Here is a 24,083-nt window from a genome sequence, read left to right as displayed (position 1 = left end):
TGTGACCTTGGATTAGTCTCTCTCCGCCTCAGTTCTGCAACTGCAAAATGGGAATAGTACTTCCCTATCTCACAGGGATGTTGTGAGGATAACTACATTAAAAGAGCCTGAGGCATTCTGATACTACATTAGCGGGGGCCCTGTTAAGTACATAAGATATATAGAAATTGCAATGTGGAATTTTTCACCATTACATCTAATCTAATTTGCACTGAGCAAAATCCATGACCATCATTAAGAGTAAGGCATTCGTGAACTCAGCTGAATTTCTTGTGAACCAAAGTCCATACCTCTCAATCTGGTATGAATTAACATCTTTGTTGAGAGTCTCAGCAGAGAGGTCAAGGACTGAATTGAGACAAAATGGCATTTTACCCTAGAAATGGTCTTTCTGGGCAAGGTCTGAGGCACATTGTTTGGGCAGCACGATGGAATCTTACCCCTTTACCCCCTGTCCTGCTGATTAATTGACATCTGTTTCCAGTGTCAACACTCTGGGAACTTTCAGTAGCACTTAAAAAGAAAGTATAAGTAAGCACTCCTTTCTCAGTGAATTAAATTAATGTAGGTTGCATTTGGGCTTGTTCTAGACGATAGAAATTTGCATGTATGCAAATTGCCTGTATGCAAATTGGGATCAATTAAAGATCAGTTACAGGGGGAAGTTGCTGCTTAAGCAGACAATCATCAAAAGCCATTCTGTTAAAGATTTAAATCATGAAGTTATATATTTGATACATGAATGTGTACCGTTATGAATCCTTATCTAAAAGCAGTGTTATCTCATGAGCCTTATAAGTGAAGAGAATGTTGTTCTTTTCAGATATGTGCTGAAGTCTACTAACGGTTCTTAACATTGCTTCAGATTTTTTGCTTCAAACAGTAGAAATAATGAGATAATTTGTCCAAATGAACTGCAAATGGAATATGCTATAATTAAAAGTGTCCCATACATTAATAATGTCATTCTGGGCCAAGTTTTCACAAATAGCTTGTCAAGTTGCACCCACAAAATATGTATACGTGTACAAACCAAGGAGTTCTAATTCACATCTTGCCCATAAAAAGATGCCTTTTGGTGGGTAAGTGATGGTTGAGTATTATAATTATTTAAAAAAATGGATCACCCAAGGAACAGTTACAAAATGCCAATAGAAGTGACTCAGTTGAAGAATTCTTCAGCTGATTTTTACTTATGCTGAAAGATTTATATTTTCCCCTCAATGGGCATGGACATGCATGTGAAATTGATCCTGGGTTTCTCTCCTTGTACTTATATGTGCCGTTGTTTACCCCAGAAGATACTGCAGTTCAGTGGCTGAGATTCCGATAGCCTTGCTTATGCTGAGTGGTACCTATTTCACAAGTAGTCATAAAAAGCAATGGAACTACTTGTGGAGGAAGGTGGCACTCAGTATAAGCAAAGAATCTGAGCTTCAGTCTGTGAAACATTTTGAGATCCTTTGGAGTAAAAGGCACCATATCCATATAACATATTAACACCACTGCTCTTAAATTAGTCGGGGAATCCGCTATAGAGTGACATTCCCTATCTCTAATTTTAGCAGCAAATTGCTTTGATAACACTCCTTTTGGCCTGGGAAACAAGAAGACTAGACATTGAACCCAGAGTTCCTGTGTCGTAGGTTTGAATCTCAAAGTTGGGGTCTGGATCTAGGGTTTTGGTTTGGCGCCAATCTTTTATTGACATGTTTTTACTGTGTCAAACATGCATGTCACTATGGGCCTCATCCAAGGCCCATTGGAGTCATTGGGTGTCTTCAGTGGGTATTGGCACAGGCCCTATAGTTGCTGAGGGAGAAGGAAAAGTGAATAATATCTGGTGTCCTCAATTAGTTATGAAACAACGTCAAGTGAAGACACCAGCTGTGAAGACAGCTCATCAGAAGGAAATTCTGACAACGAGATGGAGAGGAAGTATGACTCTTTAGAGCACAGACAGGTGAAAGCTGCCCTTGAAAACAAACATGCCTCATCTGGAGTCTCCCAGTGCACTAGACATGAAAACAATGAGCCACAGGAACTGGAAGAAATAACAATGGCTAGCATTCAACCCAAGACTGACAGGTAATCAGATAAACAGGCTAATGCAACGTATTAGCGATGTTGACTAATGAACAATGGCAAATTGTAATTTTTGGTTCCAAGTTTCAGTGGAAGACTGCAGCCACTTTGTTAGCAGCAAAGGTATTCATATGTTTTGAGAGAAAGAAGCAATATAAGTGGGTTTAAAAGAGAAATGGATAAATTCATGGAGGTTAAGTCTATTAATGGCTTTTAGCCAGGATGGATAAGGAATGGTGTCCCTAACCTCTGTTTGTCAGAGGGTGGTGATGGAGAGCAGGAGAGAGATCACTTGATCATTACCTGGGGCACCTGGCATTGGCCACTGTTGATAGACAGGATACTGGGTTGGATGGACCTTTGGCCTGACCCAGTACCGCCGTTCTTATGTTCTTATGACTGATTCTGAGTCATGCAGTACCTGTGTGGCTAGGTTATCATAATGATGCAGATACAGTAGAATAATATTGCTGGACCCATGGCTTTGTCTTAAGTTCTCATTTCATTAAACTTTTTAGAGAGATCTGTGCTTTTCATGGGGAAATACCTCAAACTAAAATTACTAAAACTGGGCTTTCAGTCCTTATATTTTTTTTCTGCACAAAGCATGTTACAATAGCGCATTTGCCATATATGCCAATTTTCAAACCACATGCCTAGACATTAGAATATTCATATTGTGACAATCAGTGTATCAATGGGAATTTCTGTACCATACTCTGCTCTTTGTGTTTCATAAGGGGTTTTGGGCTAGAGCTATCTACGCATCATCACAACCTGTCATGTTCTACTGGATTAGGGTCAGATGCAATGTCAATTGAAGTCAATGGAAAAACTCCCATTGATTTATGTGAGCACTTGATCAGGCTTTAAACAGCTACTTATTTTCTTCAGGTTAGTACAGAATCCAAAGTTTCTCATCTTCTAATTTTGTCCTAACAGACATTTAATTGTTACTATAGTGGATTTCCTGGAAGATCCAGGAATAAAATTGCTTTTGCATGAATTTTTGTTAAAGTGGTTATTTGTAAATATAAAAGACATTTGGTTGCCTGTGTAACATGTACAATCTATGAACACTTATGCATATGCTTAACTTTATGCCCACAATCCTATCAAAGTTAACAGAACAATATGCATAATTGTTTGCAGCATTGGGGCTAAAGATGCACCCTGCAAGTTATCTTCCCAGTTCCGGGTGCACTAGTTCTCTCTTGCAATGGGTTTATAAGAGTGTTTTCCTTTTTAGATGCAAACCCTCAGAAGATTTTCTTGATGGCTGCCTGTTATTGAGCAAACACCTTTCAGAAATAAGGACCACCAACGACAAACATTTGGTACTGGCATTTTTCAGTTGGATTTAAAATGCAACCCCTCTGTCTGTGCTACATGTAACCATCTAGAGTTTAGACCATCCAGACAATGCTTTGCAGAATTATTGTAGCAACCATGGGCAGCTTTATAAGGAGAGGTGGGTCAAGGTAACTTCTGTTGTCCAGTTTTGGTTTTGAAAGTCAAAACCAGCCCAAGGTTTGGTTTTAGATTCATGATCTACAGAAAAAGGGACAAAACTTTCCAAGCTTCCTCTGTTCAGCTGGGCCAGACTAAAACTGACATAAAAATTCCTTTCCCCCTTTAAATAATCTTTCCCTGTTTCTAGACTGCAAGGGGAATAAAATAACAAAAACTATGCAAGAACTCCATCCTGGATCATGCAGCAAAGCAGTCTTCAACATTGCCAGAATACATATGGGAACTAGATTTCTCCAGCCTATGCCAGGGCAGGACAGGGCATAGAACTAGGAGCTGTAACAGGCTTCCAGCATTCCCCCCCCCAGTACACACACATTCTGCTGCATCAAGCAGATCTCAGTGCAAGAGAATCTGGTACTAACTTTAACAAGCAGAGCACTGGAGAAGGGGAAAAATTTGCCCAGCATCTCCTCCTCTTTCCGTAGCCAAACAACTGAGGGAAGGGCAAAGGCAGGGCCCTAGATTTCCAGGTGGGGGTGGGGTAAGAAGGCACACATATTCCTTGCAAAAATGTGATGACATAATCTGTAAAGAGAGCCTCAGAGAGACACAGCAAATTGACTAATTGATTGTGGGCTGGTCAGGAGAAAGACAATGATGCTTCATTAGCTTTTGCTTATTAGTAATTTTTAAGAGTGGAACGGAGAAAAGTTCTACAGGAGCGTGCCTAATGGGGAACACTGAGTGCATACAAAGGCTCAATCGCTTAGAGGAGAAACATGTAGCGCTAAAGAATTTCTTCCCTACTCTAGCTGCTGTTTGATTGTTCTACACACATCGTTGAGGCCAGTACTTTGCCCCATCCTATGTTCTGCACAGGTCAGTATGGCTTCCCCTTGCTGCCCTGTGCCAACACATTGCAGGTAGCAGCACTGGGGAGAAGCAGCCTCTGCAGAGCCCATCCCACCATGGTGGGCATGCAGGGGTTGGGGAATGTGCAGAACCTTGAGACAGCCCTCCCCCCACAATCATGATGGACAGCATAGCTGCGCCAGATGGGAGACAAACACACTGTGCTAGGCATAGGAGTGGTGCACAGTACATTCCACCCTGGAGACAGTGGGATCGAGGAGTCAGATTGTGACTGAATCACAGTTTACTTCCCAGGCAGCCTGGGCTAGCTGAGTTATGCACTTCCCCCTACATAAGACAAATAGAGAAGCTACAGTTTAGACCTGGATTTATAGAGTATTTAGGATAAAAACATTATTATTATTTTATTATTGGAGGTAGGTAAAGAAGTTGGTAAAATGTTTTAATATAGATGTTAGATTGATGACATGTCATTGAAAAAAAAATCACAGTTGTTCTAGTTGGCCCATAAAACAGAATATAGGAGATGAGCTCAGATTTGTATCCACTGATGTATCAATAAATATGAGTGCTGCTAGAATTAAAGTCTAGTGATAACTTGTCCATGAGAAAATTTTTCCATGTATTCATATATAGAACTAGTCACTTTAGTTCCCTTAGGGTTGCCATTTTTCAATTAAAAACAAACTAAAAAAGCCACTAACCAACTACCTCTATTTAAATTTTTTTTTTGTATTGTCATTGCTAAAACAAACCAATAAATGTGAAGTTTTCTTTACCAGCCACAAACTGAAAACACCAGCCAGAGAACAACCCTAGGGTAGAGTAATAGCGAAGGGAACTGGCATCACCACTTTTTGAAAAAGTAAAGTCCTGAAAATGACTGTGAAATGTTGATGTTCTAGAGACACATCTTAAACACTGTCTGTCAAGAGTGGTTCGGAGTCTCTGGCAGGAAAACGTCCAGCCCTGAGGTGGTTGCAGCTTATCTCAAAGAACTCAGCGCGATTCATCCCCAGCTACTGAAGACGATCATAAACTTGGCGGATGGAAATGGGAATACAGCTCTTCATTACAGCGTTTCCCATTCCAACTTTCTGATTGTGAAGCTTCTACTAGATACAGGTGGGAACTAAGGCTTTGTTGTTGTTTTGGGGTGGGAGGGAAAGGTTGGTACTTGTCAATTATTTCACATAATTGTGTTTAATGTCTGTTTCAGATTTAAAAATCTGGTCATCGTTTAAGGTACCAATCCTGGAAAATTTACTACCCAGCATGTGGCTGTTCCAGCAACATTGGAGTCAGTGGTAGTCCTTCCATTGGCTTCAGTAGGAGCTGGATTGGGCCCCTAGATTTTCAAAGATATTTAGATGCCCGAAGATGCAGATAGACAGCTAGTAGGATTTCAATGGGAGTTAAGTGCCTAGGTGCTTTTGAAAATCCCACTGGGTGTCTATCTGCATCTTCAGGCACCTGAATACATTTAAATATTTGACCCTTAGTGCTTACTTCAGTGGGACTAATCACTGGAGTAAGCATTGTGCTCCGCAGTTCATGTTTGCAAGATTGGACCCTTTGATTGTAATAGTGGCCTCTAGGTCAGCAGCAAGAACTGTGTTCTAAACTATTGAACTTTTAGCTCATACTGTAAAGAATTAAACTTCCAACTGAGATTTTATTAGATAAATGCAGGCACTTTCCAGACACAATAATGAAGCTTTTTTGCCTTTCTTGGTTGGCAAAACAATCTGTTAAATGTTAGGAAAATGGCATATTATCATACACATCTATAAACCCATTGTTTAACAGACTTCCAAGCAACCCCAGAATACTGAGAGAAGTTTGTTCTGCTCTTTTAGAAAATACCCCAAGGTGACTAAGCTCAAAGGGGAATATTTAAATGTTTAGGCACAGTAAATAAGAAGGCGAGAGTATAACAGCACACACTGGAACAGTAGGAGTGATGCATTTCTTAATAGAATTAGCCTATTTTCTGTGTATAAAATGAACAGAGACTTGCCAAGTGCATAAAAGTGTCAGAATTAGAAAAGTCCAAATTGCATGCTGCATCTTTATTTAGATTAGCTACTGAAACATATTTACTGTGAATGTTTATTCACATTTTGAAACAAATTTATCTTGAATGTATTCATACCCAGGCTGCCAAAGTAGGGTGACCAGTTAGCAAGTGTGAAATATTGGGATCACTGGCGAGGGGGATGATAAGGTCCTATGGTCTGGGTAATAGGTTCCTATATGAAACAAAGCCCATAACATTGGGACATCTGGTCACCCTATGCCAAAGTGACATGGAGGAGCCAGTGTAACTCAGAATCAGACCCCAAATCTGCTTAGTTTACAGATCAAAAGAAGATTTTTCCAATGCTTGCGCTTGCAAGTTCAGCCTAAAACATCATATTAAAAGCAAGCCATGTTCTTTCAGGTCAGCAGTTCATCACTAACAATCTAGATTGATCACTGGCAAGTTTCCTGAGGTTGTGCAAGCAAAGAGGGTCAGAATCCAGCTTGTTGTTCCATAGCTATATCAGCTCTGTAATGCTGACATTAGTAAAACTTGGTTATAGCAGCAACCTAAGAAGATCAGATTTAGGACGCACACTGGGTGAAATTCACTCCTCTGCTGTACTACTTAAGCCCTATTCTGAAAACTTAAATGAGTGGTTCATAGGTCTGGAACTGGCCCTCTGCACTGGGGCAAATGTCACCTATACAAAGCAATGATGGCAGTGGCAGAGTGCCCTTTTGTTCAGAATAACTTTGATGATCATAACCCAACTTAAAAATGCTTAGAAACAAAATTCCAAGTAGCTCGGAGCAATACATAACATCCAGTGACTCTGTATTTACAGCCAACTTAAACCCAGTCTTCAAGTCATTTGGGCCCAGATCCTCAAAGGTGATTAGGTGCTTAACTCCCATTGAAATCAATAGGATTTTTGCCATTTTTTTCACTGGGAGCAGGAGCAGTTCTTAAGTTACTCACAGACTTGCCTCAAAACACAACTCCTCTGTTAGGCCACTGATCAAGCAATTGGTCATTCCTGCCTGAATAAGAACTACTGCATCCATCTCTGCAAGTAATACTTATATCTTTTCATATTTGATATTCTGCTTCTCTTTTTTATTTCTGTTTTGCTCAGTTTGCTTGTCCATGTTATCTACTGACTTTCCCCCCCATCTCCACACTCTGTTTTTTCCCCTTCCACAGGTGATAGTGTGGGTCTCTCCTTTTCAAGTCTAGAGTCATTTTTCTTGTCTACAGATCTTCTCAGGCCCTACTTCTGCTCTCAGTGAAGACAGTAGAAAAGCTCCCATTAATTTCTTTGGGAAAATGATTGATCTCCAAGTTGCTGTATTTTCCTTTTCTATTTTTTCTGCTTTTCTTTTACTTCTCTCACTTCTGTTTTGGTGGTCACATTTTCTACAATGGCTATAATTACGTTCTTTCTTTACTCAGCTTGTCTCCTTCTAATTCACTTGTTTCACTGCTCTGCAATACCCCATCTTGATTATTTCTTCTCTTCCAGTGTTTTTCTTACTACCCTTTTATTTCTACTTTCAGTTTCTCTACTATTTTGGTTCCTTCTTTCTTTCCTTCAAATTCTTCCTTTCTTTCCTCCCTCTTTTCTGACCAGCTAATTTTTAACATTTTCTCTGTGATCCACATAGTTTCCATAGCTGATCCTTAGTGCACTGTTTGCCTGACTTGCATGCACCTGAAAGTGATTGCCACTGAACTCAGGGCAAAAATCAGTATCTCAAGTCATGAGCATCAACCACTGGCTTTGCTATAGCTTCAACTTTCTAGGTCTCTCACTTTCAGATCTCAATATGAATGTGAGATCAGTTTTTTAAAAAAATGTTAAAAAGAGCAGATTCCTGTGATGATGCAACTGACCATAAATGATCTAAAACTTCCTCACAGGTATCTGTTATCCATCTGTAATTAGTGTAGTGTGTTTTGGCTACGTCACTCAACCCTGCACTAGCTGTAGATTTTCAGGACTTTTCCCCCCCACCCTTCATCTTTAGGTGTTTGTGATGTGGACCATCAAAATAAAGCTGGATACACTGCAGTGATGATCACACCACTGGCATCAGCAGACAGTGACGAAGACATGGAGGTGGTCTTAAAGCTGTTGAAAGAAGGGAACGTAAACATACGGGCAAGTCAGGTACATAACGATCATCAACAGTCGCTGTTTGTTTGTACAAGTGAACATAGACTTGAAAAGATAATGGAGCAAATAATTAAACAATCAATATGCAAAGAGCTAGAAGATAAGAAGGTGATAAATAAGAGTCAGCATGGATCTATCAAGAACAAATTGTGTCAAACCAACCTAATAGCTTTCTTTGACAGGGTAACAAGCCTTGTGGATAACGGGGAACTGGTAGATATGGTATATCTTGACTTTAGTAAGGCTTTTGATACTGTCTTGCATGACCTTCTCATAAACAAACTAGGGAAATATAACCCAGAGAAAGCTACTATACAGTGGGTGCATAACTGGCTAGAAAAAAACATTCCCAGAAAGTACTTCGTGATTCACAGTCAAGCTGGAAGGACATATAGAGTGGGGTCTGGCAGGGATCAGTTGTAGGTCCAGTTCTGTTCAGTGTCTTCATCAGTGATTTAGATAATGGCATAGAAAGTGCACTTATAAAGTTTGCGGATGATGTCAAGCTGGGAGGGGTTGCAAGTGCTTTGGAGGATAGTATTAATATTCAAAATGATCTGGACAAACAGGAGAAATGGTCTGAAGTAAATAGGATAAAATTCAATAAGGACAAATGCAAAATACTTCACTTAGGAAGGAACAATCAGTTGCACACTTACAAAATGGGAAATGACTGCCTAGGAAGGAGTACAGCAGAAGGGGATCTGGGGGTCATAGTGGATCACAATCTAAATATGAGTGAAAAGTGTAACACCATTGCAAAAAAAGCAAACATCATTCTGGGAGGAGTATTAGCAGTAGTGTTGTAAGCAAGCCACAAGACATAATTCTTCCGCTCTACTCTGCGCTGATCAGGCCTCAGCTAGAGTATTGTGTCCAGTTCTGGGTGCCACATTTCAGGGAGGATGTGGACAAATTGGAGAGAGTCCAGAGAAGAGCAACAAAAATTATTAAAGGTCTAGAAAACATGACCTATGAGGGAAGATTGAAAAAATTGTTTGTTTAATCTGGAGAAGAGATGACAGAAAGGAGACATGATAACAGTTTTCAAGTACCTAAAAGGTTGTTACAAGAAGGTGGGAGCAAAATTGTTCTCCTTAACCTCAGAGGATAGGACAAGAAGCAATGGTATTAAGTAGCAGCAAGGGTTGGTTTATAAATTGCCTAAGGAGGTTGTGGAATATCCATCATTGGTTATTTTTAAGAGCAGGTTGGACAAACACCTGTCAGGGATGGTCTAGATAATACTTAGTCCTGCCATGAGTTCAGGAGACTGGACTAGATGATCTCTCAAGGTCCCTTCTAGTCCTACAATTCTATAATTCTAAGTTTTTATACAGAATATATCTGTGAACTAGATGATGCATGGAAACCATAGGGATTGGTTCCCTTCCAACCCCAAACTACAGGATTAACTTGGCAAACCCATCCAAAAGCCAAACCCTGCAGGGTTCATACCACCCTAATTATAACCAGAGCTGTCTGATTCCTATTGCTTACTCCCAGTGTGAGTTCAGATTGAATAAAGGAGTGAAAGATCTGGCTAAACAAGGTGACTTTGAGATATATTTATTGTGTAATTAATTAAGTCTCAGCGCATATGGAAGGTAGCCTTATAAAGATGCTGCATTGTAGAACCTTCTAGATGCTAATTCAGCCAGAGTAACTAATGTTTATTAATTCTCAGATAGAATTTATTTCCTTCATAATTATGTCCCCTTAAAGAGTCTTATAGGAAGAATAAATCAAGCATTACAACATGCTTACACCATCAATCCTTAACCAGGAGGTGGGGCTACTCAGGAAGACCAGGGCTTTAAAAAGCCCACACCTAAGCAACCAGAGGAGCTAGTGAACATGGGAGTTTTGTGAGGCAGTTTACGGGGGGAGTGGGGGCTACATAACTTAACATTCCTTAAAAGCAGCAAAGAGTCCTGTGGCACCTTATAGACTAACAGACGTATTGGAGCATGAGCTTTCGTGGGTGAATACCCACTTCGTCGGATGCTATCGTGGTATTCACCCATGAAAGCTCATGCTCCAATACATCTGTTAGTCTATAAGGTGCCACAGGACTCTTTGCTGCTTTTACAGATTCAGACTAACACGGCTACCCCTCTGATACTTAACATTCCTTAAAATTCTTTAAATTTAAAGCCCAAAACACCCCCTGATAAAAACAAAACAAAACAACAACAAAGGAACAAGCTTCAGGAGTAAATAGAAAATTCAGGCAGAAGTCCAGCAACAGAGTGGGGCTACCCAGTTTATTGCACCCAATGCAGCATGCATGATTACCTGCCCTAAGGGAAGGATAGGGGAGAGGTCCTGGAGGCCAAATTTAGGCTGCTAGATAAGAGATTGAAGTCCAGGACCTCCATGGTAGCATTCTCTGAAATGCTTCCAGTTCCACATGCGGGGCCAGTTAGATCAGCAGAACTGCAGGGTCTCAATGTGTGGATGAGACGATGTAGGGAAGAGGGGTTTTGATTTATTAGTAACTGGGGAAACTTGTGGGAAAGGGGGAGCCTATACAGGAAGGATGGGCTCCACCTAAACCAAAATGGAACCAGATTCCTGGCACTTAAAATTAAAAAGGTCATAGAGCAATTTTTAAACTGAGGGCTGGGGAAAAGCTGACAGGTGCAGAGGAGCATGTGGTTCGGACATTCCTTAGGGGAGGGTCTATAAATGGAGATTCCCTATGTCCTAATAAGGAGGAGAAGAAGGAAGATGATAAAATACATGTAAGATCTGATGAGAAACAGTCAAAAGAAAAAAAGGCCCATTCAATTACCTCTGTTATGGCAGACAACTAAAAAGTGACAAGTTTTTAAAGTGCTTATATACCGTTGCCAGAAGTCTAAATAATAAGATGGGTGAACTAGAGTGCCTCATATTAAATGAGGATATTGATATAATAGGCATCACAGAAACTTGATGGAATGAGGATAATCCATGGAACACAGTAATACAAGGGAACAAAATATATTAGAAGGATAGAACAGGTCGTGCTGGTGGGGGAGTGGCACTACATGTGAAAGAAAGTGTAGAATCAAATGAAGTAAAAATCTTAAATGAACCAAACTCTATGGATAGTAATTCCATGCTTGAATAATAAGAATACAGCAATAGGGATATATTACAGACCGCCTGACCAGTATCATGATAGTGTCTGTGAAATACTCAGGGTGATTAGAGAGGCTATTAAAATAAAAAACTCAATAATAATGCGGGATTTCAGGTATCCCCATACTGACTGGGTACATATCACCTCAGGAAGGGATGCAGAGATAAAGTTTCTTGACACCTTAAATGACTGCTTCTAGGAGCACTTAGTTCTGTAACCCACAAGAGGAGAGGCAATTCTTGATTTAGTCCTAAGTGGAGCACAGGATCAGATCCAAGAGGTGAATATAGCTGGACTGCTTGGTAATAGTGACCATAATATCATTAAATTTAACATCCCTGTGGTGAGGAAAACACCACAGCGGCCCAGCACTGTAGCATTTAATTTCTGAAAGGGGAACTACACAAAAATGAGGAGGTTAGTTAAACAGAAATTAAAAGGTAGAGCGCCAAAAGTAAAATCCCTGCAAGCTGCATAGAAACTTTTTAAAGACACCATAATAGAGGTTCAACTTAAATGTATACCCCAAATTAAAAAACATAGTAAGAGAACCAAAAAAGAGCCACCATGGCTAAACAACAAATTAAAAGAAGCAGTGAGAGGCAAAAAGGCATCCTTTAAAAAGTGGAAGTTAAATCCCAACGAGGAAACTAGAAAGAAGCATAAACTTTGGCAAATGAAGTGTAAAAATATAATTAGGAAGACCAAAAAAGAATTTGAAGAACAGCTAGCCAAAGACTTAAAAAGTAACAGCAAAAATTTTTTGAAGTACATCAGAAGCAGGAAGCCTGCTAAACAACCAGTCGGGCCACTGATGATTGAGATGCTAAAGGAGCACTCAAGGAAGATAAGGCTATTGCGAAGAAACTAAATGAATTCTTTACATTGGTCTTCCCGGCTGAGGATGTGAGGGAGATTCCTGAACCTGAGCCATTCCTTTTAGGTAAAAAATCTGAGGAACTGTCCCAAATTGAGGTGTCATTAGAGGAGGTTTTGGAACAAATTGATAAACTAAACAGTAATAAGTCACCAGGAGACAGATGGTTCACCCAAGAGTTCTGAAGGAACTCAAATGCTGAAATTGCAGGACTACTAACTGTCATCTGTAACCTATTATTAATCAGCTTCTGTACCAAAATCACTGGAAGATAGCTAAAGTGATGCCAATTTTTAAAAGGGCTCCAGAAGTGACCCTAGCATTACAGGCCAGTAAACCTGACTTCAGTACAGGCAGACTGGTTGAAACTATAGTGAGAACAAAATTCTCAGACCAATAGATGAACATAATTTGTTGAGGAATAGTCAACATAGTTTTTTTAAAAGGAAATCATGCCTCACCAATCTACTAGAATTCTTTGAGGGAGTCAACAAGCATGTGGACAAGGGGTCTGGCGGATATAGTGTATTTAGATTTTCAGAAAGCCTTTGACAAGTCCCTCACCAAAGCTCTTAAGCAAAGTAAGCAGCCATGGATAAGAGGGAAGATCCTCTCATGGATCGGTAACTGGTTAAAAGATAGGAAACAAAGGGTAGGAATAAATGGTCAGTTTTCAGAATGGAGAGAGTAATAATGGTGTCCCACAGGATCTGTGCTGGGCCCAGTCCTATTCAACATATTCATAAATGATCTGGAAAAAGGGTAAACAGTGAGGTGGCAAAACTTGCAGATGATACAAACTACTCAAGATAATTAAGACTGTGCAGAGCGACAAAAGGATCTCTCAAAACTGGGTGACTGGGCAACAAAATGGCAAATGAAATTAAAATGTTGATAAATGCAAAGTAATGCACTTGGAAACATAATCCAACTATACATCTAAATGATGGATCTAATTAGCTGTTGTCACTCAAGAAGAGATCTTGGAGTCATTGTGGATAGTTCTCAGAAAACATCCACTCAATGTGCAGCAGCAGTCAAAAAAGCGAACAGAATGTTGGGAATCATTAAGAAGGGATAGATAATAAGATAGAAAATATCATATTGCCTCTATATAAATCCATGGTACCCCACATTCTGAATACTGTGTGCAGATATAGTCACCCCATTTCAAAAAGATACATTTAACTTGGAAAAGGTTCAGAAAAGGGCAACAAAATTATTAGGGGTATGGAATGGCTGCTGTCTGAAGGAGAGATTAATAAGACTGGGACTTTTCAGCTTGGAAAAGAGACAACTAAGGGGGGATATGATAGAGGTCTATAAAATCATGACTGGGGTGGAGAAAGTAAATAAGGAAGTGTTATTTACTCCTTCTCATAACAGAAGAACTAGGGGCCACCAAATGAAATTAATAGGTAGCAGGTTTAAAACAAACAAAAAGAAGTATTTTTTCCACACAACGCATAGTCAACTTGTGGAATTCCTTGCTAGAGAATGTTGTGAAGGCCAAGACTATAACAGGGTTCAAAAAAGAACTAGATAAATTCATTGAGGATAGGTCCATCAATGGCTATGAGCCAGGATGGGCAGGGATGCTATCCCAAGCCTCTGTTTGCCAGAAGCTGGGAATGGGCGACAGGGAAAGGATCAGTTGTTGGTTACCTGTGCTGTTCATTCCCTCTGGAGCACCTGGCATTGGCCACTGTTGGAAGACAGAATACTGGTCTAGATGGACCTTTGGTCTGACCCAGTGTGACCGTTCTTATGTTCATGAAATTGAGAAGCAAGATTATGTGTGTTAGTGTGTGTATTGTATTGAAGTTGCCAGTTTAGAGAGTGAAAGCAGCATATTCAGCCAGACTGTGCAATCCACTGTGACAAATAAACCTTCTCGACTTTGCCTGTCCCAGTGCTGCTTCTTAATCCATGCTTTTATATCCAACTATCAATCAATTAATAAGTTGCTAATTAAAGTACTTGAAGGAAAACTCAGAGGGCTTGATCCTTCACTATCCTGAGCATCCGCCACATGCAGCTAAGTGCCCTCAGCTGCCATTGGGTGGCAGTTGAGTGCAGAACTTTGCAGATGCAAACATTCGCTTTTTCCCATCTGCTTCCTAAAGAATGGTTAAAATCTGAAATAAGAGTCTCAGAAATGAAGCTGAATTAAATTAACCTAAAAAAAAAACAGAATGTGAACGACTATGAGGAGGCGCAATTGTTCAGTGGCGAACTAGCAGGACACCACAGAATAATTATTTTTGAGACAATATCACTACACATGATTATTTAGTCATGGTTGTGTAAACGTTTCTGGGCCTGATTCTGGTTTACACTAAGGTTCCTTGACACTACTCTGGCATTTGTGTTCTTTTTGCTTTGACAGTGTAAAGGCAGTGCTAGTGTGGTTATAAGTGTAATTCTAAGGACCTTCATGTAAAGGCCAACCAGGCCCTTCTCACTTTAGGTTTCACTAGTTTACTTCACCTTTACAAACAGTGATCGCTTTATATTTACACTGACAATAAAAACAAAAGACATGGCCAGTTTGGCCAGGGCCAGATTTCAATGGACTTTTGACACACTACAGTGCTCAAGTCATGGTGAGAGCTCCCACTGTAATTTGCTTCCAAATTTCATCCCTCAGACAAAATGATACCGAGCAGGCTAGTGTAAACGTGTATCACCTCTGACTACAAGACAGAACTGGAACTGCATATCATAAGCCCTATGCAGCTACTAGCTAATGCAAGGGTTTCCAACACAGTGCCTGCAGGTACCATGGCGCCCGCAAGGGCATCTAAATGCGCTTGTGTTCTGGCCTGCAGTGGAGCATCTGCCGAAATGCCGCCGAATTTCTGTGGCATTTCAGCAACGATGCCTCTTGGTAACGCCACTTGCCGCTGACAAGCATCATCATCAAGAGGTGTCGCCCCCAAATTTTTGCAGCATTTTGGCAACGACGCCTCTTGATGACGCCGCTTGCTGCCAACAAGTGAAGTCATCGAGAGGCGTCGCCGCCGAAATGCCACAGAAATTCAGCAGCATTTTGACGGATGCTCCACCGCCGCCATGGTCCTTTGCCTGACCCCGCCAGACGAAAAGGTTGGGGACCACTGAGCTAATGGATAATCTCCTATAGGCTATAGCTCCAATGACAGGGCCTTTGCTTTTGGAGCACACAGATCAGATATGAGTTTTAGCCTTACTGTCACAGTGAAGTTCTGAGGAGCCATGACATGTAGAAGAGTCAACCCTGAAGTTATAAATGGCCACAGATTTGTTACAGCATCTGCTGTAGGGCGACCTGTGTTCCAAGCAAGACTGCTATGCTATTTGAATGCTTAGATTGTGTAAATAAAGTTACATTTCTTTGATTGGTATGTCATTGTGTTTGGTCTGTCTTGCAATATTCCTAGGGAGGCCAGACTGCCTTAATATTAGGTGTCAGCCATGACAGGGGAGATATGGTGAAAGCCTTGTTATCTTGCAAGGCTGACATAAACCAGCAGGATGATAATGGAACATCAGCACTGATGGTTGCCTGTCAGCATGGCAATGTTGAGATCGTGAAGCTTCTTCTGGCTCACCCTGGTTGTAACACTACATTAACGGACAAGGTAAGGGAAACAGGTGGTTGCAGCATGTACTGTAAAAAAATATAGATATTCAGACAGTCACTGCTAGGAGGCAATTAGTGAATGTTTAAAGAAACCATACGGCTTTCTTGCCTTAGAACTGGAGCAGACACTAGACACCTCCTGGAAACCAAAGTTTTTCCCTTATCAAACATATTAATGAGTGGGCTTTGGCTCTGTGCCTGGCCTGTCTCACAGATAGAGGGGACTGGATCAGTTTAAGGATTTGGAGGATGAGTAACCCGAGTTTTAACTCCATTTTCAATTCCAAGCCAAACTGCACAATTGCATACTTAACAGACAAGCTACTGCCTTCATAGACCACCTCTGAAGAATCCCCAAATGTACTAACTACAGCTGTACTCCAGCATTGGTAGGAGGTTACTTCCATTAAGCAAAAAAACCCTTTTCTCAGTTTATTGAGCATTCGCTTAGGACAGGGGTCACTGTACAATACAGTGAACATGTAAGTACAACACTGCTGAACTACAGCAGTATCCTGTGCTGGAGTTTTGGTATTTGAAAGAGCATGAGAGAGAGAGAGAGAGAGAGAGAGAGAGAATGATTCCAGCATAGGCCTTTATCTCTTTAAAATACCATAATAAGTAACACCTGGGTTGCGTGCATGCAGCACGGAGCTCAAGATGTTTCCTATTTTGTACGTGTTCAATACGCCTGGATACAGCCCTTTGCATTTGTGGATTACAGACAACAAGCAGATTACAAACGATAATACATGCCCCATTGGCATATACCAGATAATTAGAAGTGTAAAAACATCTTGAAAATAATGAGGAAGATTCACTCTGGCTTAGAGATTTATTCCAGAATTATGATGCACTGCTCAAACCGCAGAAAAATATTATGTTAATAGACCACAGCTTCATTATAACCATATAGTTTTATGTAAAAACCTGGCACGTAATCAAATGTTGTCCAATTCTTAACTGGACAGGGCCTTTCAAAGAACTGCACCTACCAGAATCAACTAATTGAGTGTACCCACCATTTAACTACAGGGGGTCACAACTGAAAAATTCACTTCCTTCCTCAGAATGCTGACTTGCCATTTGTAACAGCCAATGAGAGAGCTTTCCTTTTGTAAGGTTCCAGCCCCCACACATCCCTAGTCTCCTCAGTGACTTCAAATCCAACATCAGGTGATCCAATGCTTGGTTACAAACTCACCTAGCTGAACTGGTTCCTCAGGCTGCAGCTAGGTCATTGTCTTAGGGTGCATGTATTTGAATGGGAGACCATCTAAGTAAATGACCCTGGATTGTTAAGCTTCTGCTAGCTGCATGAATTTCTCATGACGCCTCCCTGGAAGTCTTAGCAGAAGATAGAGGGTAAAAGGCAAAAGTGTAGGCAATCAAAATGGCACTCACAAAACAAAATGAAGTTTGTAATCTGATATAGGAACATACAGTAGGGTGACCAGATAGCAAGTGTGAAAAATCGGGACGGGGGTGGGGGGTAATAGGTGCCTATATAAGAAAAAGCTCCAAAAATCAGCACTGTCCCTATACAATTGGGACATCTGGTCACCCTAACATACAGACATGCAGTAGTCCCTCACAATCTTCCATGATGCACCACAGTCAGGGACTCCCATGTTGCACCACTTCTCCTCTCCATGCAGGTAGACTGTTATTTATCATGGGTGGTGTAGTATATCCAAGGAACCCAGCCAACAGGAGAATTGGAGCTTGAATCACCTGAACTACAACTCCCATAAGGCATCAGAGCAGCATCTTCAAATAAAAATATTTCAGTTCTCAGCCAGAATATTTTGGTCGTCAAATTTCTGCCCAAAATGAACACTTCCCATGAAAAAAATTCTACTTTTTTGATCAGCTCTAATATTTAGGCATTGTGGCCTGATTCTTTTTGGCCCTGAGTACTCACAATTCCTATTGATATCAATGGGTGGGTGTTGAGTACCTCTGAATGATCCTCTCAGCTCCAGCGGAAAGAACCCTTGCATTATGATCATGTCAAACATCACAATGGGGAAATATTTATGCACAGCGCACCTACAGACACAAAGAGGTACATTTTAAATAAAGAATAGATTACACCTTGCTTTTTTAGAGGTGAAATATTCAGCTGAGGTTTTGAACCAACACAATGCATTGCTGCTGCAGAGTGGTTGCAGTTTTAACTGCCTGATGTGCACCTGCAGCCAAGTTAGAGGTACAAATACACAGACTACTCTTGTGGGTGCAAAAATATGGGTACAAATTTTGTAGGTGCAAGTTGCTCCCATAAAAGGGAAGCCAACCTTGTTGAAAATTTTGCTCAAGATGCATTAATATATAGCGTGAAACCCTGCTCAACTGAAGTCAATGGGAGTTGTTCCATTAATCCCTTAAATTGGCTAGCATGTAGCATGCCATTTACTATGAATGTCCAGACAGCAGTCACCAAGACAAGAAGTGATTCCTCTGTTTTGAAAAACACATCAGGGCCCAGTTCTGCCCTTTGGATATACAGATTTAAATGACTGAGAGTTGCACCAGTGTATCTGAACAGCAGAAGTGAGCTCTTAGGATCTTGTCAAGAGAGAGTCTTGCAACAAAAGCCCTATTAGCGCTATATATCAAATTGTCCAAGTCCTCCCTTTTCTCCCACTCACAGGTTGGATAGATCATCTGACTGGAAAGGAAACTACTGCCTTGGCAAATATCATATTAGCATATTTAAAAATCTCATTTCAGCCTTGGAGTATAGTCTTCGGTAGCTGCACAGTATGTGAATCACTATCTTATTTAGTTAAGGAAGATTTGAAAACCCCCTTGAGCGAATAACTGGCAGTTAATTCCAGGACAGAAATTGTTATTTACAGCTTGTGTACATCATAATCTCACCTGGACATCCGGCAATGTGAAAACCGCTAAAACAACGGGAGAGGAAATTTTCATAGAATAAAGAAGACCATTTGAGACAATAACTTAGCTTCCTCTATGCCCATGGAATCTAGACGATTATAGATTTGTATCTGCTTCTTTTCCTCTGTTTAATGCAACTAATTAGACAGCAGATTGTGCTAGGGAGGGATAAAGATGTGCTGCACTATAATGTTACTTGAAGGTTTTAATCTGAAAGGTGACTGAAAGGTCACCTGCTGAAGACCCCGAATCAATCCAAATCCATCACAAGGTTTCTCTTTTGTACCAGGTGCCTTGCTATCATATTTCCCATGTGAAACACCAAAGAAGCATTGCTTATCTATTTACAGCTTTCGGTACTGTGACAAGGACTGAACAATGTTATTTATATAAATTACAATTAAATGTTTAATAGCCAGACCAGTTGCAAGCTGGCAGCACACCACACTGCCAACTAACTGATGATGTTTCTGAGGAATTATATACAGTGGCTCTAAGTGTGAAATTTTTCAGTAGTTGTATGCATTGGTTTTGTTCATGTGCAAGGAGGTGGATCATGCATTGTCTCTTCAACAACCACTGTTGATTATCCAGGATGAATTTCACAGCCTTCATTACCAGAGAGCAGCATTGTTTCAAGATGATGCCAGAGGAGGATAAAAGAGCAGACAGGAACATATGGGCAGGGCTAGCTATCTGAGATTAGAACAGTAGACTGATCTATATATCAATCTGTGTCTCCACAGTCAGTGGCAATACACATATACACTCAAATGGAGACAAATACAAGAACACTAAATAAACATCATTTTTTCTTAATTTAGACATTATTTAATGGGGAATAGTCATTGCTGACAGCACCCAAAATTGGACAAGACACTACCACAATGAATTCATTAGAAACAGACTAACTAGAACTGGCAAAAACTGTCACTGTACACTGTACACTGGCAAAAACTGTCTTATGCTGATAAATCAAGTTGACCAGCTTCAGGACGGAGAGCCCAGTGTCATGACTATAAGCTGAACACCAAATATAATGTCTTTTGTTTAATTTAAACATACACAAGTGCAGATTGTTATAATCTCTCTCCACAACTCATCTTAATTTTGGATAGTCAGAGTTTCAGAGTGATAGCTGTCTTAGTCTGTATCCGCAAAAACGAAAACAACGAGGAGTACTAGTGGCACCTTAGAGACTAACAAATTTATTTGGGCATAAGCTTTCGTGGGCTAAAACGCACTTTACCAGATGCATGGAGTGGAAAATACAGTAGGAGATATATATATAGCAGTACATGAGAAGATGAGAGTTGCCTTACCAAGCGGGGGGATCGAGACAAGTAGTTAAAGTAGGCTATTATCAACAGGACAAAAAAAATCACTTTTGTAGTGGTAATCAGAGTGGCTCATTTCAAACAGTTGACAAGAAGGTGTGATTCATCCACTCCCAGCCTTTATTCAGGCCTAATTTGATGGTATCCAGTTTGCAAATTAATTCCAGTTCTGCAGTTTCTCATTGGAGTCTGTTTTTGAAGTTTTTTTGTTGAAGAATTGCTACTTTTCAGTCTGTTACTTAGTGTCCAGGGAGATTGAAGTGTTCTCCAACTAGTTTTTGAATGTTATAATTCTTGACGTCTGATTTGTGGTCCATTTATTCGTTTGCGTAGAGACTGTCCAGTTTGGCCAATGTACATAGCAGCTGATCTGGTAACTAAGATTGGCAGCCTGCTAAATACTGTGATCAGAGACTATGTTCAGATTCACACACATCTCCTTACAGTCGATGCTTTTCTCAGGAAGACTGAAAAAAGCGGGAAACGTGGCATTTGAATAGTATTTTCTCCTTCCTCGGAAGCATCGGGGATGATAACGTCTGGAGATGGGACATTGGGCAGAGAGGGCCAGGACTCTGAGGAGGCTCCGAGCATTCTCTCTCTCTCAGGTGCTCAGGCTGGCTGGTTCTTGCTCACATGCTCAGGGCCTAATTGATCGCCATATATGGGGTCAGGAAGGAATTTTCCCCAGGTCAGATTGGCAGTCACCATGGTTTTATTTTATGCCTTCTATTGCTACATATGGGTGTGGGTCGCTTGCCAGGATTATCTGAGTATAGCTCATTGAATCATTTCTCTGTCATTGCTGGGGCCTTGAGCCCTTGTCCCCTTCAGTCCCTCCTACTCTTTGCCTGTGGCAAATAACAGTCTGGTATCCTGTGAGCTGTAATGCTTTGGTCTCATTTCAGTTGTTGGGTTTAGTGTGTGAGTGCTGGGTGGTATTGGTGGCATGTGACATAAAGGAGGCCAAACTAGATGATCTAGTGATCCTTCTGGCCTTGGACTATATGACTCTATGAAGGATTAGGCCCTTTTGACGTCATGGGCAATTTTGTCACCCTTTTTCCCATTAGTAGAACTGGCACATGCAATTCTCCACATTCAACACTGACATTAATCCTTAGCTGTCCAGTAAGATTTTTATTTGAAAGATTTGCATAGTAAATTCATTTTCTTTTTTTTCCCCATGTAGCGTGGTAATTCTGCTCTGTCTGTCACTCTGAAATCTGCCCACATGGAAATTGCAGAGCTTCTCCAAGCCCACGTAGAGCAGAGCTGGTCTTTGGCTAAATAAAGGAAATGGAAAATAGTATTTGTCAGAACGGGGACTGGATAACAAAAGGTTCATTCTTTTAACAACTCTGCTTCCAATTTAGATGGAAATGATTGTAGCTGATACTGCTGATTTCTATACTTATTGAAGGAGTGAACTATGTCAACTATTTGCATACATTCCTAATATATAATTCTCCTCATTAAGCCTGCTTTTATAGTCCTAACCTATGCATAGTGCCATAAATGACTCAAATACTGTTTCAGAGAGTTAGATTATTGTATTGCCTTTTATTAACACATTTGATCTTGATCTTAAAACTGAATTCCACTATCTACCCCTCACAGCATAATTTTGTCATGTTGGTGAACAAAAAACAAATGCACATTAGAAAAGCAATATTTACTTTTTAGTAATTTTAGATAATGGTGTTCTTTTTAATCAACTGTTTTAAATGTCTCATTTAACTTGCTAGTTTGCATCTTACTGTCTATTATTACACCTTCTGTATGTACTAGCAGGCAATGCTTACTCAATATATATAGCAGTAAATACAAGTCAGGTGGATTATGTAAAAATATCAAATCCTATTTATGTGTGGTTACGTGCTCAGAAGCAGAATTAAAATTAGTGCTCTAGGAAAATATTTGAGTGTGCCGGATCCAAACACACAGACATTGTTTTTCTTGTATTCAAAATTACCATATGGCTCTCATTTTTCCTAATTAAATTTAACTTAAGCAAGAACCATGGCGCACCAGCACATACTGTATATCATTTATAGGATGCTGAGGTACAATTGTGATGTATCAGGTTATCTCAATACAGTACAGGAGACAAATTACTTGATCATAGCATAAACCTTCTCTGCAAGGATGGGTTAATACTGTCTGAAAGGTTGTATATTTAAATTCATAGAATCACTTCTGATGATAATAGGTTCCACCCAGAAAATGCCCTTTGGCAAAACATCTGTTCTTCAATTTTCCAGCATGCTAAACTTTTAGAACCCCCCAAACTGGGCCGATTTAAATCTGCGCAGTAATTTAGCTGCCAGATTTTTCCTGTGTAGTCTGAGTGACCTGCCACCATCAGAGAAGCTAGCGCTCCTCCTTGAAGTATACGGCCCTTTGGCCCTGCTGGGAATCCAGCACTGTCTGCAGTGCATGTATCAGGCAGATCTTTCCTACATTCGAATGGCTCAAGCACAGCAATTACAGACCACTCTGCTTTCCTCTTTCAAAGCAGGTACGGTAGGTCCTTCCTCTGTGAAAGTCACAGCCAAAGGGTCCCATCCTGCAGGGTACTGAGAACATCCTGTGAGATACTGAGCATTTTCAACTCCTACTGCATTCAGCATCTCGCTGGAATTACTCAGCACTTGGCAGAATGGGGTCATAATCCCTATCCCTGCATACATCTTTCCATTCTCATTAAGACCAAAAATTAACAAGCCTTGATGTTACATTTTTTCCATTGGAAGAGTCTTTCCATTGACTTCAGTGGGCCTGGGATCAGGCCCTGATTGTGCACAGCTATTCAAGTTGTGTGCAGCACGAAGTCAGTGAGACTGGATCCAGTAGCACTTACTACAAATAAAATGTACTGTTTTTCTAATGTCCTTGTGTTTATTTTTAAACAAAACCTAATCCTGGTTTAACTTTTTTGGTTTATGTGTAAGTCACATTATAGCATATTATTAAATCTCATTTCAATCACCCCGTCCTCTTCCCTTGCATTTGCAAGGCATATTGAAATCATTTCCAAGACTAATAGCGTGATCCCATTGTCCTCATTCGAACAAAACTCTCAATGGCTTAAGTGGACGTTTTGCTGAAGGAAGGAAAAGAGGATCCTGTCCTTTGTTCTTTTTCATTATTCAGATGTTTTCACATTGAAATCTACTGTATAATTCTCTTTATTTCTTTCATGGTTCTTAATAAAAAGCAATCTGTAGGGTCATTATCCCATACATTTGTCTCCCATTTTACTGTTTCTCAAAATGAATTTATCTCCTTTATGTGTGAATAAAAGTCAGATTTGAATTTACCTGCATTTGTTCTTATACCTATTTTCCTTCTCCATTTCTGGGACAGAAAATTAGATCACACGTTTTACTAGTGAACTAGTTCTCTTGATGGTAAATGGAGGTGCAGTTATGGTGAAATCGCCCATTGCCTCACCACACATTGCAGTCAATGGAAAAATTCTTCTTGACTCCAGTGGGAGCTGAATCAGACCCATGTTTAATAAAGTACAAGGGGGCCTTTTGTGAACCCTTTGTATTTAGGTGAGTTTTAG

General features: G+C 40.3%; 1 protein-coding gene across 1 annotated transcript in view; it reads left to right on the top strand.

Annotated features, from left to right (window-relative positions):
- The window catches only part of KANK4 (KN motif and ankyrin repeat domains 4), a 58,518-nt gene extending 34,687 nt beyond the window's left edge, over nucleotides 1-23,831 (top strand). The window contains exons 5-10 of the mRNA XM_032795512.2: nucleotides 1,858-2,088; nucleotides 3,335-3,422; nucleotides 5,337-5,556; nucleotides 8,485-8,627; nucleotides 16,063-16,263; nucleotides 21,702-23,831. Coding sequence (XP_032651403.1) covers nucleotides 1,858-2,088; nucleotides 3,335-3,422; nucleotides 5,337-5,556; nucleotides 8,485-8,627; nucleotides 16,063-16,263; nucleotides 21,702-21,803 — 985 coding nt within the window. The 3' untranslated portion in view covers nucleotides 21,804-23,831. The remainder of the gene's footprint in view (nucleotides 1-1,857; nucleotides 2,089-3,334; nucleotides 3,423-5,336; nucleotides 5,557-8,484; nucleotides 8,628-16,062; nucleotides 16,264-21,701) is intronic.
- The last annotated feature ends 252 nt before the right edge of the window (nucleotides 23,832-24,083 follow it).

The sequence above is a fragment of the Chelonoidis abingdonii genome, chromosome 7 (genome assembly GCF_003597395.2).
Source record: "Chelonoidis abingdonii isolate Lonesome George chromosome 7, CheloAbing_2.0, whole genome shotgun sequence".
Classification (NCBI taxonomy): Eukaryota; Metazoa; Chordata; order Testudines; family Testudinidae; genus Chelonoidis; species Chelonoidis abingdonii.
Note: the sequence above shows the minus strand (reverse complement) of the source record. Positions and strands in the feature narration are given on the sequence as shown.